At 36.4% G+C, this 18,483-nt stretch overlaps 1 protein-coding gene across 2 annotated transcripts in view; it reads right to left on the reverse strand.

Moving 5' to 3' along the window:
* The window catches only part of LOC127654085 (inactive tyrosine-protein kinase transmembrane receptor ROR1-like), a 185,380-nt gene that overhangs the window by 9,806 nt on the left and 157,091 nt on the right, over positions 1-18,483 (reverse strand). For both annotated transcript variants that reach the window (XM_052141069.1, XM_052141070.1), the window contains exons 5-7: positions 2,537-2,664; positions 456-773; positions 18-263 (exon numbers count right to left, since the gene is read on the reverse strand). In XM_052141069.1, coding sequence (XP_051997029.1) covers positions 18-263; positions 456-773; positions 2,537-2,664 — 692 coding nt within the window. The remainder of the gene's footprint in view (positions 1-17; positions 264-455; positions 774-2,536; positions 2,665-18,483) is intronic.

The raw sequence follows: 18,483 nt of genomic DNA on the forward strand, positions 1-18,483 counted from the left end.
TGACTTGTGCATCTCACCACATGGAGGGATATCGCAGAGTTCCATGCGTACACCTTCGTCCAGGGTAAAGCACCAGGGAGCATCATATTTGTTGCCAGGGTTGCGACAGTAGGAGTGTCCCCCGTTAAGCTCCAGGTAGCGCATGGCCAGAAAGGTGTGGCTATGGGGATACTGTGAGTTCCATGGCTGACACTGACGACCAGATTTAGTCACGCTGACCGTGCCGCGATAGTCTGAACCACTGCTGTTATAACATTTATGGCCTATAGCAAAAGAGAAAATGTTTTGAGATTTAATTGGGCTGATTTTACTTAAGCTGAACTGCTTAATTAAAAAAAATAAAAATTAAGTTACAATCTTTTGTACAATCCTATCCTAACTTAAAATGTATAGACTGCAGGTAGAACTACAGATAAACAATTTGTAGGTTACTTCCCACAAAAGTCAAAACTTACCTTTGTTTATAGTCTCAGCAATTGGAATGCCTATTCTCATGCAGTTTGCGGCCTCAGGGCTGTCTGAAGCGACCAGGTCTTCACAGTTGGGCAGTTTGAGACGTTTAAGGATGAGGGGGTTGGAGCGAGCAATTATGTACTCTGTCTTACACAGATCATTCTCCAGAATCTCACACTCATCCTTGCACAAGTCCCGTGGTTTATCTATGCCAGAGCTGCGGTCACATGTCGGGAAGGCAAAGTGACAGAGGGAGGGGATAGCGAACTGGGAGCAGCGATCTGATAGGTGATTGGAGGTGCCAATCATGGTAAATGCAGCTGGAAAACATAGAGACTTTTTTTTTTTATCATAATAACAACACCTTTGTTTTCTTCATTTATCACAATTTCATTATTTCTACTCCATTCAACTCTTTGAATGTTCTTCATCAGTAATTAAATTCATAGTGGTCAAAAAAGGGTCAATGAACTTATCACATTCAAGTTGTAACTTTGGCACAAATGTGACAATTAATTGTTGATGTTTTTATTTTAGTGGGTAGAATGTTTTGTTACAGTGAACACAAAAAACAAGCAGATGTAAATTATATATTACTGGTAAATTGTAGTAGTTTCTCGAGAAGTGAAATTGTGTGCTTCAAAAACAAATTGACTCAAAGGCCTTGTACAGTTCAATCAGTCTTGAGAGGTAACCACAGTGAATGCCTGAACTCAAATTATCTAAAATCTAAAACTGGAAATTCCCAGAAAGCAAAGACTAATGCAAACTCAATTCTTAAGACTGGCTCAGTACAACCTGTTTGTGTACAATACTTTTTAGCCAAAGCCTAAGACTAAATGACATCTGCTGGTCACGGCCGTGTAAATGAAATGAGAGAACTCGAGTCATAAGCAGTTACAATGACAGTGCATTAAAATTCATTCACTGCCCTGCTGTGGTTGTCATATATTTTTCATGGTTGTCTACAGTATCCTGGAATAAACAGATCTGAACATTTGCAGAACATGATATAAGTTGGCTTTTTTATGATTACTGTTTAAAAAAAAAAAAATCTAATACCAAACAATATATAATTTTTATTCTAAAATACTTTGTTTTGCATAAAAAAAATTAGTTTTCAAAATATTTATGCTTTGACATTTTGTGCAATTAACATTTAAAAAAACAAACTTTTAAATAAAGTTTCAGTTGGTCAGTATGAGACTCAAACTCACACATCACGAGTATGTTTACCAATAGTTTAGTGAATAAGTGTAATATGTGTTATATATATTTATAAAAAAATATATATATTATTGTTGTAACTGTTGTACATGTACTTAAAGCCTGGTTAAAAATGCATAAAATGCTTTGAGTGATTTAAGCATGAATTAAATGCATAAAATAATGTCAGTGTTTAAGCATGTATTAAGTATGTGTTGAAGCATAGTGGTAGGCTAATGCCCAGTTTGTATTTTCTTTTGACATTAGCCTCTACCATATTTCATTGTATTGTATTTTTTCCACTGATTTTCATTTAGCTGAAATTCACTGAATCATTTTTGCTCTCATTTGGGACCTTGTTCTTTTTGAGTCATACATAGAAAACTCCTGGATTGTAATCCAATTTTCATTCTTCAAATAAGTACAAAAACAAATGTATATATTTTATTTTATTTTTTATTCTCTTTTTCTATACGGGACTCATGGAACTCTGTTTTTTTCTTTGTTTAACAGCAGTCACAATAAAACCCCAAATTATATTTTTGAATCATGTGGCAATTATTTTCAACCCACTGGCTACATTTATATAGATTGATGCATCAATCTCAAATGAAGCAAATTATTAAATCAATGGCAGTACCATGGTGCATTTTGGTACTTCATTTTTACTGTGCTGGTTTGTATGTTTGAAGCATACATAAATATCTATACATCTCTAATTCTAACACTGTCTTTTATAAGGCATGGGCATCATACCTTCTATAAAGGCAATGAACCTGTTCAATGTAGTAAGCCAGCACAACATCTTAAATAAGCTGTGTTGTAACTGAAGTCAGAATAACAGAAAATTTTAAAATGTCCTCAATAAAATAACTACCTGTGATCTGGGTCTCTATCTCGCCCTGCATCTGCAGTGAGTCCACGAAGATGCTCCTGTTTCCTATGAATCGAGCACAAGCAATCCCTCTGTATGGCTGGCAGAAACCTTCCTCATCAAAATCCTCTCTGAAAACAAAATGGATGCAAAACATCATAAAATAGGCAATCAGACAGAAAAACAATTCTGCACCATTTTGTTGCACCTATTGTGTAATTCAACAGACTAAATAAATATGTTGAGGCCAGTGGTTCTCAAATGCTTTTGCTTCAGGGCCCTGATTTTACATAGAATACAAGCAGAGACCAAACATAGTACCAAAATTGTTTATTGTACAAAAGTAAACAAAAACGACCTGCCTTGGTCAAACCAAGTTTAAGAAGACAAGGGTATGACATGCAACCTGTCCATGCCTGCATCTGTCCAATTTGGCCAGCTTGTGTTACAGTATAGTAATGTTTTCTATTTGCCTCTAGGACCAAAAGCAGAGGGAATTTCAATATATATATTTCTATATTTGCTGTAATTCAAATACTATACACTAGAGGGCAGTAAGTGTTACTAGATCACAAAAATGCACAGAGCTGCAATCCCACAGATGACTGCTGACATACCAAACTTTGCTTATTTAATCAGCCAAGACAATACAAAGCCAGTATCATGAATATGAAAAATACATTCAAACAGAATGTAATATGCACGGATATGTATTCGAAGTCATTCAACAAATTCTAAATAATAATAAAAATAAAATTACTTATTGTTTTGGGTCTACATGGCATAACCTGTAATTTAAACCATATGAATGGGTGGTTCTCTGAAAGGTTATGCCATCCATACACACTATTTGAAATAGGCAAAGTCACTACTGAACTCCTGTTTGAGAGTGATATATCATTGCAGTGTGGTAAACCAAAACTATTTGACTTCAAATTAGGAAGAAAATATAATGGGAGAAAACATTGATCAGGACTGAGTCAGGTTATGAACCGTTCAAATAAACAACAAAATCTGCCAAAAAATTTGAATCAATTACAATTGCTTGTGGTGTTAATGAAAAGCAGGCGTGTGAAACGTGGGAGGTCAAGAGTCAAAGCAGTGTTTGAGGAGCTAATATCAGCCCCAATTCAAGCCCTGAATCTGTTTTTGTCCATGCAAGTATAATAGAGCAACAAAAGAATTTAACTTTTTAATGAATATTTTTACAAAATAATTTACAAAAATCTAAACTTGCCGCAAACTTGCAGCAAATTTGCCGCTTCTTATTTCACATGCAAATGAGCTTTTGCCTCACAGCAAATGTTTGCAGCTCTTCGCCGGAAATGGTGAACCTCCGGCAAACCTTTGGCAACAATGGACAATTTGCTGCAAGTTTGCCACAAAGCTCATTTGCATGTGAAAATGATCTGTGCCGAATTTGCGGCAAGTTTGGGGAAAATTTGCGATGATCTCTCGATTTTAGTAAGGGTGGCGATCTGTATGGTTTCAGAAACCATGAAAAGGATAAAAGTCTAATGTTGGACTAACACAAACTTACTATGTAACAAGTACCTTGGTGCTAGCATCCTTTTTTTGGACATGTACCATCGTTGCACAATATTAAACTTCAAAGTCCCTTGGAATCTTTGCTGGAATCCTGAGAAGGGAGAATATAACTGCAAGGAGAGATTTGTAGCTAGATATGACAGGCACGTGCACCTACATGGGGGGTCATACTATGGGCCTCCAAGTAGGATTTTGCTTAGGTCCCCCATATGCTCAGAAAAGGCCCTAGTTTTAGGGCAATTGTCAGCTTGGACATGCTGGAAAACCAGCTAGGACCAGCACACCTGTTTATGCTGGTTTAAACCATATACATAGAGATCATTCTGTGCCATGATATGCATCAAAGTATCACAATATTACCATGTGATATCATTGCTGTATCATGGTACCTCCACAGTACTTTTTATAACAGTGTAAATGTTTAGTTCGGAAATTTTGTCCGGCCATGTATCAAGTGTAAAACTCAAGTGTTTTACTTCAATACTCAAAAATGTAATGTGCTGTGTGAGTCCAGCACAGTCATCCAGCACAATGACAGACACTGGAAAGAGTTTCACGGCTTTCCAGTCTGTGCATCACAGGAGAATGCATTGGTAACTGCGGCCACCCACAAAACGATAAATGAAAAGGAACAACAGAAGAATCTGTGTTAAATCAAGTTGTTGTGGAGAATTACAACCTACATTTGCATTATATTAGTTTATTCCTCTCCAGCTATCTCTCCCTGACATTGTCTCACTCTCTCTGCTCCTGTCTTAAACAACACGTACATACTCAAACACAAAGCTTTCAGTTCTTCATCCGTATGGAATATGTACGTGTGAGTCTTTAGAAATGTTCGGTTTGTTTTTTTCAACAGAGGGTATGCCCAGGACATTAACTCATTAATGCCAGTTGGGAGTGGCTTTTAGTTATGGGATAAGTGTAATCTGCAACACAAATTATGCTAATTGGCTTGTGACACTGTTGTAACAAGAGAAAAAAGAGGAGGAAAGAGAGAGAGAGAGAGAGAGAGAGAGAGAGAGAGAGAGAGAGAGAGAGAGAGAGAGAGAGAGAGAGAGAGGGTTATTGTAACTAAATGGATATAGCTGTTGCAAGTCTAAGCAAACACAAAACACAACATGCTTTTCAACATGCATTTCAGATCATACACACTTTGGAACCCTGTGTGGGATAATTGAACTGTCCTGTTAAATCTACTGAGTCGAGGCAGGCAGTTTAAATATGTTCCTCTGTGTGCTGAGTAGAAGATGCGCACTGAACATTACCAAGATGGATGTCTTATTCTTCAGGGTGTCTTGATAAGAGTGTGTAGATAAAACCATTCACACACAATTATATGATGGGGTCCAAACGTCTTAGACTACTTGTTTAAATGCTTGCATTTTTCATTATCGTTTAATAATATTTATTATTATTATTATTATTATTATTATTACAATTATTATTTTGTTCCCCTTTTGCATTAATGACAGTATGCACTTAAGTTGGACTCCACAAGTTTGTGCAAAACCGGATGATCCATGTTATCCCAGAATGATATGACAATGTTTCAAAGAGCATCTTGTGTACTTCAATGGAAGCAAGGAAATTTGACCTTTTGTATGAAGAAGATAACATGGTCAACTGAATGACTGACTGAAATGTACTTACATTTGGTTAGTGACCTAGAAATATTGCAGAAACTTAAAAATTCTAAAGCTTTCAGTTCATTTCCAGCTTTTATTGAAAAAAAATTAAAAATAATAAATCCATGTGGTTTCAGACTTCACTGTACATGCATGCTTACTTGCACTAAAACATCAGCAGTGATGAACAGACATGTAATCACAAGATAAGTATGAGCCTGCTGTCCCAATCAGAGCTCTGCTAATATTTCAAAATCAAATCTCCATTAGCACACGGAGGGTGGTCTGCAAGTTTGTCTAAAATGAATTTCCTGAACCAAACAGAGGCATGACTGACAAGACAAAGCCTTGTTAAAAAGTTAAGCTAATGAAGATGTCAGTGCTGCATACTAACATGGTAAGGAGAATGAATTTGTGTCATCGGTATTACTTCACATGCCCTGGTGTCTAATAAATGTATCAAGATATTCCCACTCTGGTAACAATCTCCAATCTGCCTGGCCTGCAGCAGTGCAGCCTCTTCCATCTTATTCGCCCTCCCACTCAATCCATAATGAGTCAAAAACACATCCCCAACATGTTTTCTAAACTTTTTTCTTGTGTCATATGTTGCTCCACTTGAAATTAAAGGGATAGTTCACTCAAAAAAATGCTAATTCTGTCTTTCTTCCATGGAACACAAAAGGAGATGTTAGGTAGAATGCTAACCTCAGTCACAATTCACTTTCATCTGCATCTTTTTCCATTCAATAAAAGTGAATGGTTACTGAGGCTAACATTCTGCATTACATTTTATTTTGTGTTGCAGGAAGAAAGGAAGTTATACAGATTCGGAACAACATTAGGCTGAGCAAATTATGACAGCCTTTTTATTTTAGGGTGTAATACCCCTTAAAGTTAGTACCAGGGTGGTTGATAATTATTTATAGTGAGAGACTCAGAAGAGTGCTGATCTCAAAGCAGTGTGTGTGTGTGTGTGTGTGTGTGTGTGTGTGTGTGTGTGAGCAAGAGAGAGAAAGGAAAAAAACTGAGAGACCACGCGTGGTATTACCTCTGTTTGCTGTGGCTCTCGTCAGAAGGATAAGAAGTATCCTTCTTAGCAACTGCTTGTGTCTCCATTCTTAAGATTTTCTGTAGCTAAACAACTGTTTACAACCTCACGCAGTCGCAGGGGTGTGCTGACATTAAGGCTCTGTTTGTTGCTCACACTTGTGTGCTTGTGTGTGAGAGCAAAAGAGAGGGGGAGTGCGAGGGTGCTTTCCAAAAATATTAAAAGTTATTTAGAACAATCTAGAAATGTTTGTATTGATTAAGTCATGGGGGTGCGTTTACATGCGTTTACAGTGACTTGAGTCTCTTTGTGTTTCTGCATGTGTATGTGTCAGTGTGTGTGGGGGTGGGTGAGAGTGAGAGAGAGAAAGCAAGAGAGTGAGAGAGAGAGAGAGAGAGAGAGAGAGAGAGAGAGAGAAAGAGCACACAAGGGTAGTTTTCAACAGAAACTGAAATTAGGACGTTATAGACATTGTTATTCTTTTTATCCAATTTACTTTTGAATTGGTTATTTTTCCTTGGTAGCCTGTACTGCTCTTTGAAATAACTTAAATAATTTGGCGAAGTGATATGGAACCATTTTGCGGTTAAGACCTGGAACTTCTTCATAGGCGTGTGTTTATTAAAAAAGAATTGCACACTTAGAATCAAGCATTCAACAGAGCTGTGGTAAAAAAAACTATAAAACTTTGTAAAACGTCTAAAGTGTAAAGAATCTAAAACTACAGGTTGCTCTTGTCGAATAATGAATGTTCAAAATCACATTTAGTTCAAGAAATATATTTGTATAATATGTACTTTTATGCATTAAGTGGAAGGTACTTTTCAAATATAATTCTTTATATCCCCGAATATGCTCACACTGTTTTCCATGACTTAAGAATCCCTACTAAACATACAATTAAACTCTGTGTTAGATCACCTCTCTTGAATATTTTATGGGCTACACAGTGATACATATACTTAGCGGTTCTGAGCTCATCCAATTTCATGTCATACTTTATGTGCCCATATAAAGCTATTATATGGATCTCTGTACAACCCCAATTCTGAAAAAGTTGGGACAGTAAGAAAAATGCTAATAAAAACAAAAAGGAGTGATTTATTATATTCACCCTTTGCTATATTGAAAGCACTACAATTATACATTACATAATTTTTTCCTTGTGAAATTCATTGTTTTTTGAAAATGTACAGTAATTTCAAATCAGATGATTGCAACACACTCCAAAAAGTTAGGAGAGTCGAGTGTTTACCACTGTGAAACATCACCATTTATTCTAATAACACTTAATAAGCATTTGGGCACTGAAGACACAAGTTTGTTAAGTTTAGAAAGTGGAATTTTCCCTCATTTATCCATTATGCAGGTCTTCAGCTGCACAATTCTATGGGGTCTTCGTTGCTATCTAATGCGCTTCATTAGGCGCCAAATATTCTCAATTGGATGCAATTGTAATCCAGGCAGTATGTGGATTAAAGTTGTCCTGCAGGAAAATGAATGGACATCCCTGAACATGACGGTGCTGGATGACAGAATATATTGCTCCAAACTTTTTACATATCTGTCTGCATTAATGGTGCCCTTACAGATGTGCGAGTTACCCATGCCATGGGCACTGACACACCCCTGGCCCATAAAGACACTGGCTTTTGGACCTGACTCAGCATTGATGGTCCCATTTCCTCTTTGGCCCAGAGAACACGACAGCTGTGCTTCTCAAAAACTATTTGAAATGTGGACTCATCGGACCAAAAAACACAGTTCCACTTTTCTACTTTTCATCAAATATGAGACTGAGCCCAGAGAAGTTGGCAGTGCTTCTGGACAGTGTTGATGTATGGCTTCTGCTTTGTATAGTAAAGTCTTTACTTGCATCTGTGGAAGCAGTGGCGAGTGTTGTTGACTAAAAAAGGTTTACTAAAGTAATCCCAAGCCCATGTTCATAATATCCATTACAGATGATTTTTTTTAGACAGTGTCATCTGAGGGACGGAGATCACACGCATTCAGAAGTGGTTTTCATATAGCCCTTTATGCACAGACATTTGACCAGATTCCTTGAATCTTTTAACTAAATTGTGCACTGTAGAGGGTGAAATGCCCAAAATCCTTCCAATATGTCTTTGGGGGAACATTGTTCTCAAAGTGCTGGATTATTTGCTGAAGCATCTGTTGGCAAATTGACAAGTCTTGAAGGACTAAGCTGTTTTTGGAGGCTCCCTATATACTATGACACGATTGCTTCACCTATTGACATCTCCTGTTGCACATTGCCTTGTTATTTAAACTTATCAAATTGTTATTAGTCTTAAATTGCCCCTGTCTCAGCTTTTTTGGAGCACGTTGCAATCATCTGATTTTAATTACTGTACATTTTCCCCAAAAAAAAAACACCCCAAAAAAAAACAATACAATGTTTAGTTGTAGTGCTTTCAATTTAGCAAAGGGTGAATATAATTTACAAATCACTCCTTTTTGTTTTTATTAGCATTTTCATACTATCCCAACTTTTTCGGAATTAGGGTTGTACTTTTTACTACTCAGTATTTTCATCTGTTACTTTGTGTTCCCTGAAAGCAATAATAGTGTTTGTATTTCACTCCTCAGTGACTGTGCAATTCAATGCAATATGAATTCATTTTTATAATATATACTGTATGCTGCATTATCTATGCAAAATCAAAGCCTCACAAAGACTTACAAAAACCAAAGCTACATTTGCAAGCATAGGGTATTTTGAGCAGAGTTTCAACTGGCCAAAATAGGCAGAATGCCTCAATCTGTAAAACAGAGTACTTTATTGGCTTTATATCTTCACACACGAGGTTTCCAAGACTGTTCTGTATGCTTAATATAGGACACATAAAAGCTTGTTTAATGAGGACTTTCAAACAGTACTCTGTATAAAATGAAGCCACGTGTTTTATTTTGATATTTTCGAAAAAGACACAATTTATGGTCAGGTAAACTCCTCTGTTAATGTTTGACCTGGGTCAGTTGCTGTATATTTAACAACAGGGGAATATGGGAAACAGTGAACTGGTTTGTCCCTAATACAGGGGGGCCTGTGGTCTGTAACTGCAAGATCTAGAGAGGAAGGGAAAGACAATCACCAAGGGACTCTCATTAGGAGTGACGAATAAAAAGAGGAGCGAGTCCTCATGTTACACTACCACAATAGACGCCTCTATTACAGAAGCAAAGGACACAACCCTGCAATCCTTGAGTTTACTCAGAAACAGACTGAAACAGGACATGCAAACTATAGTCAAATACTAGCCATATGATTTCATAAGAGACACAATATATAGCTACAAACAGTAATTATTACAGCATCAGTCACACCAATGGTACATTACTGTATAAGGATGTGCAGTAATGTACAGATTTTATTATTATTATTACAATTTGTATTATTATTTTTGTCATTGCACACTGTAAATCCTAATGCTCAAATAATTAACTGTGTTGAGTAGGGTTAAATTGAATGATACCAATTAGTATAAAATGAAAAGAAAATAACCTTAATGAGTATTCTTTCTTTTTCAGCTTTCAAGTAATCAGAATTTATTTATTGTTGTGAGTTTTATGAATTTGTCTTTCTAATTAAACTTTTTAAATTTAAATTAAACTGAAACTGGGCATGGGGATGTCTAATTCTATGCATGGCAATTGAAAGGGAGAATAAATGTAAAAATTAAGTGTTATACAATGTGTTTTGTGTGAGATGAATGTGAAGAGGCAGACTAGTATGTGTTTACGGATTTGTCGTGTTATTTAGAAAAATATCTGTTATGTTGGAGGTTTTGGTGAATTATGGTGAATGGTGGAGCTTGAGGACAGGTAGAAGTTATGATTACAAGGCATATGTATACAGACACAAAGTAAGGTAGTTCTATGTTACTTTACTCATTAAGCAATTGCTAAGCTAATTAAGCATGTTGTTTCCAATTAACATACATTCACCAAAGCTGGCTTTCATTATACAAGCTATTTAAGTTCTCTAAGGCCTCTTTGAAGTATTTAAGTTCAGCCAAAGAATTAGTAGTGGTGATTTTGATTAAATTCAGTGACTCATTTTTTTTCTGCTTACCAAAAAGATTAGTTCAGATTTGATCATTGATAATTCACCCATATTTTGATTTTAGATGTGATGTCAACAACCATCCATCAACATCTGTTGGAAGCCAGATCAGGTGTGCCATTAAATCTCGAATATGTGCTTTATCCTACAGGAACCCAGAAGATAATCCTTCCCTCAATCTCTTTACTCCTCACCCCATCTGATTACGTCACATCCCTGAGAGTAATGCTGAGGCTCTGGCTCCAATTTCTCAACTCATAGGTCTATGTCCACTGGGTACAACCATTCTCACTGGAACATATAACTGTGAGATTGGTTGTTTGGCTGTACTGCAGATGATTTGCTTACACACTGTTCAGTTGAGTGATTTGCAAAACAAAGAGAGCAGAGAGGTCAAGCTGTTAGTAGGCCATTAGGAGGAAGGTGGAAACATTCATTGGCGGATAATAGTCTGTTTATTTTCTATCAACTGAGCCACAATGTGTACCGATCGTTCAATTACAAACAGAGCTGACAAGTTGAGGTGGTATAAAACAAATTATAGAAATCCTACATTGTGGAGTGTGTGTGTCCCAAGAAGTCAGCTAAATATGAAAAAGCCTCCCTTTGAGGACATTTGGAGATGCCCTAATTTGGAATGTTTATTCATAAATTAAATATTAATTTTTTAATTAATGTTTTACGTCTGCAATGGACTGGCGACCTGTACAGGGTGTCCCCCGCCTTTTGCCCAATGTTAGCTGGGATAGGCTCCAGCCCCCGCGACCCTGTACACAGGATAAGCGGTTGACGATGGATGGATGGATGGATGGATGTTTTACGTGAATTAACATTGATTAATTAATGTTTTTTTTATCTTAAAATGCAAAAAGTTTTATTTTAGGTGGAGGGTTTGGGATAGGGTTAGTCTGTTTTAATTATAATAAGCTTTACATTAAAAACAACAGAAGTTTATTGGAAGTCATTCATTATTTATATAGACTGATAAACATACGTGTGTGTGTGAGTGTGTGTGTGTGTGTGTGTGTGCTCGAATAGAAGTGGGTGTCAATGTGTGTAAGTTATAAGACTGAATCCTGATACCACTGTTATTTAACGTTATTGCACACTCTGTGATTGTCTGCCAAACAAGTACCTGGAGTTCATGCGTAATAGTGTTGGCTCCAAGAATTGACAAAGCACAACTAAGCTTACAATATGACTCATAGAATCACAAAGCCTACTAAAGAGCAGCCTCTATCCAAAAGAGCCTCTCCAGCATATTTTAATACATGTTTGCGATTTGTCTCACCTTGTCATTTACCAAGCCAAAGTGTACAGATCATAATACAAAAATGTTCATTAAAATGACATGAACATGCATGTTCAACACAACCAATATTTTTTTTATAGAGGCTGGGGAAGCTTGAGTTAGGATGCAGTACTCAGTGCTACCTTCCATGTGTAGGAAAACACAGACATTCTATGTAAGCCACAATAAATCAGCTTTCTTTTCTACTTAACTGCCCGGGTTGTCTTTAATGCCTGGCCTATTTATCTCTGTGCATATCAACAGAACAAATAATTATACATTATGTATAATGTATAAAGCTAGCTTACTGATATAATATATACAGTATATGATATATGATAAACATAATAGTATATACTGTATATACAGTATACTGTGTATACCATTAAACTATCTTCGCTAAGATATTATTACAAAAATGTTGGATATTCAAAGCTTTAAAAAACATTCAAACTGAATGGAACTTGCTCTGCAGGTATGGGGTTATCCATTTGAGAAGGGCCTAGAGAATAAAGTTCATGCTCTCCCAATAAAAGTACATTTACTAGTCACGTGTCCCTCTGAAAGTAATGGGAATAAGATATAACTTATTCCCTCAGCAAAAATGTACAGAAAAAGAAAAGGCATCTCTGAGCTTTCATTCATATTTAAATTTGTGTGTCCAAACGTGCACCCGCTGTAGCTCACTTGGAAAACAATCAAGGGGTTTGGCTGCAAGAATTCACGTTCATGGAAAATCCAGAGGAGAGGGTGCATGGGAAAGAATGGATTGAAAAAGGAGAGGTTGATGATGGAGAGAGTAATTCTGTGGTATTCGAGGATAGAGTGGGGATACGCTAGGGCCTAAAACATGAAAGTGTGTGTATATTAATGATAATTAGAGTGAATTAGAATCCAAACTGTAGAGTAACGAAATTCTGTCAGTTCAGTAATATCAGGAAACACCTTGAGCAAGCTGGATTCAAACTCGAGTGACCAACAGACATATACTGAACACTACCATGTTGGGAGCATGGCACATGCATCATCTGTTAGGCCTAGTCTCTCAACAAATCAGATAATTGTAAAATGGCAGAACTTTGCATGAAAATAATTGGGAATTTACAGCAACCATTGGCTTTTGCTTTTTGTCCTTGGATAATCAATGCCATTATAACTCAATATTCCAAGTATTCAGTAGTAATGTATAACTGTTACATCTAAATAAAAAATAAAAAAGTATAAACTTTCTTGCACAGCATTATAAGGAGGAAGCTCACCCATTCATTCAAACAATATGCGTGCAGTAACTCAAGTAAAAAAAATAATATTAAAACCATTCAAAAAGTATCAAATCCCACCTTATAATCATTTAGGTTCTCTTGATATAGTGTATAAACAAACAAATCTAAAACAATGAACTAAATCAATATCATGCAAGCTCAAACTTCAAATTTCGTTCTTTTTAAACATTTCCTCAATATGCAACAAGCGTTTACCTTCGTTGGCTTTGTTTTTCAAATGCAGATAAAATCTGGGACTCCTTGCCAAGCTAATTAGTGTTTGTCTGTCTTTGTTTAGATTTGTCACACATTTCCCACTATTCTTACTACAGTCATGGCCAAAAGTATTGTTAGTGACATCAATTTTGTGTTTCACAAACTTTTCTGCTTCATTTGTTGTGGTGTTGATTCACATTGTTTCTAGAATATTGTGCAGAGTGATCAGCACAATTTAAACATTTTAAATAATTGCAAAAAGCTTAATTGGAAGGAAACTGCAGCAAAGAATATTGCACCTGAAAGAACCATTTAACAGATCATCAAGAACTTCAAGGAGAGAGGTTCAACAGCAGTGAAGAAGGCTTCAGGATGTCCCAGAGTGTCCAGCATGCACCAGGACTGTCTCCTCCTGAGGAGTCAGCTACGGAATCGTGTTGCCACCAGTGCAGAGCTTGCTCAATATTGGTAGCAGGTTGGTGTGAGTGAATCTGCTCGCACAGTGAGGTGAAGACTTTTGGACAATGGCCTGGTGTCAAGAAGGGCAGCAAAGAAGCCACTTCTCTCCATGAAAAACATCAAAGACAGACTGAAATTCTGCAGGAAGTACAAGGATTGGACCGCAGAAGACTAGTGCAAAGATATTTTCTCTGATGAAGCCCCCTTCTGACTGTTTGGGACATCTGGAAAATCGATAGTCCGGAGAAGAAAAGGCGAACGACTACCATGAGTCCTGTGTCCTGCCATCAGTGAAGCATCCTGAGACCATCCATGTGTGGGGTTGCTTTTCATCCAAGGGAGTGGGTTCTCTCACAATTCTTCCCAAAAACACTGCCATGAATAAAGACTGGCATCAAAACGTCCTGCAAGAACAACCTCTCCCAACGATGCAGGAGATATTTGATGATGATCTGTGCATTTTCCAGCATGATGGAGCACCATGTCACAAGGCAAGGGGCTCGGAGATCATTGCATTGAAATTTTGTATATGTGGCCAGGCAAAACCCCGGATCTTAATCCAATGGAGAACCTGTGGTCAATCCTCAAAAGGCAAGTGCACAAGCAGAAGCCCACAAATTGTGATCAACTCCGAGCACTAATAAGTCAAGAATGGATCGCCATCAGTCAGGGTTTGGCCCAGAAGTTGATACCCAGCATGCCAGAGTAAATTGCAGAGGTTTTTCAGAACAAGGGACAACACTGTAAATATTGACTCTTTGCATACATTTTGTGTTTTTGCCAAAAAAAGCCTTTAAAATATGAAACGCTTATCATCGTTTTCCAGTATACAATAGAATCATGTCAAAAAATTATCTACAAATACTGAAGCTGCAAACTTTGCAAAACACAAAAGGAAAACAGCTGTACAGTACATTACAATACAGTAGGGGCACACAGAGACATTCTGATGGGCAGGTGCTCTAAACATTTTGAGGGGTTGTCGCTATGAAATTATCTGCTGGGGTGGGGTTGGATGGTATCCGTCGGACTGGGTGGGTGCGCGTGCACGACCTCAATTTATTTTTGTGTTTTTTTAACCCTGTGTTTATTTTAAATGCTCAACAAAACAAATTAATGAAACTTTTATCAATGAAGTAGGTAGGTTTGTTAATGTCTGAGAATACAAGGCTTAATAATTAGTCATAAAATTTGATACAATTATTTTGTATTCATAATTATTTTTAAAAAATGCTAAAGACAAAAATATAAATGTTAGGATAATTTGCACTACAGAGGAAAAAGAAATACCTGGGTTTAGGTTACATTCACTGGTTAAAAACTTAATTTTAGATAATAAATAGATTTGGCTCATAATAAGAAAATAAGAAAAATAATACTGTACGTTAATTATTGAGCCAATATAAATAAATGATAATAACATGTCATACTTTATTCAAACTAACACAAACCGATGGTAGACTGCTGATTATTCATAATGGATTTGTCATCTATACAGGCAGATAGCCTGATCTTTAAGCCAAGTAGGCTTACAGAATTAAAAACGTAATATATGAGTAATTGGGGAAGAAAAGACCAACAATTAACTTATTTTGTAAAAATAGACAAGTGAACAATCAGGCAAAAATCTAAAACTAAACTTTCTTAATTTAAAGTGCATGTTTGGTTCCTCCGTCATGTGCCCTGTGTCTGTTGCAAGAGTGCATGTGTAATCTGCACAGATTCTGCAACACATTGGGTAGTGATTATTATACATTTACATTTATGCATAGGCAGACACTTTTATCCAAAGCAACTTACAGTGCACTTATTACAGGGACAATCCCCCCCGGAGCAACCAGGAGTTATGTGCCTTGCTCAAGGACACAATGGTGGTGGCTGTGGGGATCGAACCAGCGACCTTCTAATTAACAGTTGTGCTTTAGCCCACTATGCCACCACCATACTGTATATATTTTTTTAAATACCATAATAGATGCATCAAAATTTCAGCATAATATTGCCACATTATACTTCCCTAAACAGTATTATTAAGAGTAAAACACTTTTTTTATTTGGGTGGGCAAGCTTTTGTTTTGAGTGGCCTCTGGATGTATTGGACATATTTAAATTTTTTAATTACCAATGGGACACTGCGACACATCTGGTGAAATCAATAAAGGTCTTTTGGCCATTGTGACATGTCTAATTTTTTCAGTGTTATGCAGCAAAGATTCTGTGTCAAGTTAGGTTTATGTTTTTAATTAATTGTATAAATTGTACTATGTTGATGTATTAAATTGACAGGCTTAAATAAATGTAAAAGTATGTTTTATAACTGTCAGAAACAATTTTCAGCCATCCTTGTTGTGGTTAACCAAAAGGAAAATATTTTTGCCTGTGATTACCTTTTGTTTACTGATATCAGCTGGCATATAGTAGCATACCAGTAAAATAAAGATAAACAGGCTGATATCATTGAGTGACAGAGGTTAATATGCAGTCATATGGGGTGCTGGGAGGTATGGTGACCTGCACTGCATGCCCTGAGACTGGAAAAAAGGTTTTGACAAAAAGGCCAGACTCATGTTTCAGACTGCACCTCTGCTATATACCATACCAGGTCAAAGGTCATATACCAAGAGACTCATATTAAAGCTCAAATCTTCAATCAATCAACACTTAGTTAAAAAGTAATATAACAAGTTAGAGATTGAGATCTTAACCGAGACTGCTATCTTTGGTCAAGTCAATAAATAAATTGCAATAAATTAATAAATACTGAATAAATTCCCAAGAAAAGAGGCATTATCTGATCTAAATCAGCAAAAACTATAACCTGGTCATATTTACTGGTCTGTAAGTGATATGTGGTGACCGGTTGTAAGGTTAACGTGTCTCTTAAGATTTAACATGTCTGTGAGGAAGAAGAAAAAAAAACCATGAAGGAATGTGAACATGCAGTAAATCTGAGAAGCTTTTACAAGTTCCGTAACTCAATGTGCCAAATCAGCATGCTATACAAACAACTTAATTTAATCATTAAAGCATGACTCTATAATTAAATTAATTTCATTAACAATACACCTTAGTGACATGGTTCTGAATGGCCATTTATTTAAAAGACGTTTAAAATCTTTAAGAATCAAATGTATAGCATGACGTCTGAGAAACTGAACTTTAAAGGAATTGTTCAGCCTAGAATGAAAATTATATTATTATTTACTCACCCTCATGTCTTTCCAAACCCTTAAGCCATTATTTTATCCATGAAACACAAAAGGATAAATCTTGAAGAATCTTCACATAGCTCTTGTTCATACATCTTGGGTGAATATTGACCAAATTGTATGATGTGCATTACTGCAGAAACATTTGATTTGAGATCTGCAGCAGAGGGCAATATTTTCACTGAATAAAAGCATACATTTGGCTCAGTTGCCTTACACAAATCTATTGTATGACTTGTAATACACCACACAAGATATTTGTTTGGTTGTTTTTGGAGGTTGGAGCTTGACACACAGTTACAGTTGATGTATAGAAAATAGTTGTGAGAAATTCCTTAAACATTTTCCCTTTGTGCTCCACATAAAACATAACAGCATATGGCTTTGGAATGCATGAGGGTGAGTAAAATAATGAAAGAGTTTTCATTTTTAAATAAACTATTACTTTAACATCAGTCGAAGAAAATAGAGCAGAAGTTATGAGAACCCTTTTGTTAAATCCTTGTTGTAATAAGAGATTTCTACAACTGAATCACTACCCTTGAATAGCTTTCAGAAGTATTATATTATTATTCAAAAGCAGGATGGGGGACCCAATACAATGATTCTCGGATGTCTCTAGCACATGTACCCTGATGGCCCAATCATTAGAAAATGTTGGTCTGGACTTTGTCAATATATTTTCAATTCACCATTCGGTAGGCCAGTAACAAGTAAAAAAAAAAAAGGTACAAAATCAGAGTGTCTCTTAAATAAATTTCATTTTATTTCACAAGAAGTTTCCCTTTCAGACCAGCTGGGGGAAAGTTAAACAGGCTTGACAAGGCAGTGATGGTAATATTAATCGTTTCAAACAGACAAAAAAGGATGTTATAAACAACCTTGCAAAAACACAGGGCCGTATATGATTCAGAAGTCTACTATTAAAAGTATTTTGATGTGTTTCATGGGAAACCAGCAGCACAACTGCATTGTGTACATTAAGCTGTCTCTTCATGATAAAATCACAGTACAAAATTCATGTCTATTTACAGATCATTAATGATATTTTTATAAGGTAAACCTTAGCAGCTCTTTCGGCTTGATTAATGTACACCACTTTCGAACTGAAAGAGGCTGGTGATGGCAGACTGACATAGAACTACAAATGAGAATTTGAAAAGGTGGTAACTAGGGATGTGATATTTAGGGCTTGCAAT

Source organism: Xyrauchen texanus, chromosome 13, assembly GCF_025860055.1.
Source record: "Xyrauchen texanus isolate HMW12.3.18 chromosome 13, RBS_HiC_50CHRs, whole genome shotgun sequence".
In the NCBI taxonomy this organism is placed as follows: domain Eukaryota; kingdom Metazoa; phylum Chordata; class Actinopteri; order Cypriniformes; family Catostomidae; genus Xyrauchen; species Xyrauchen texanus.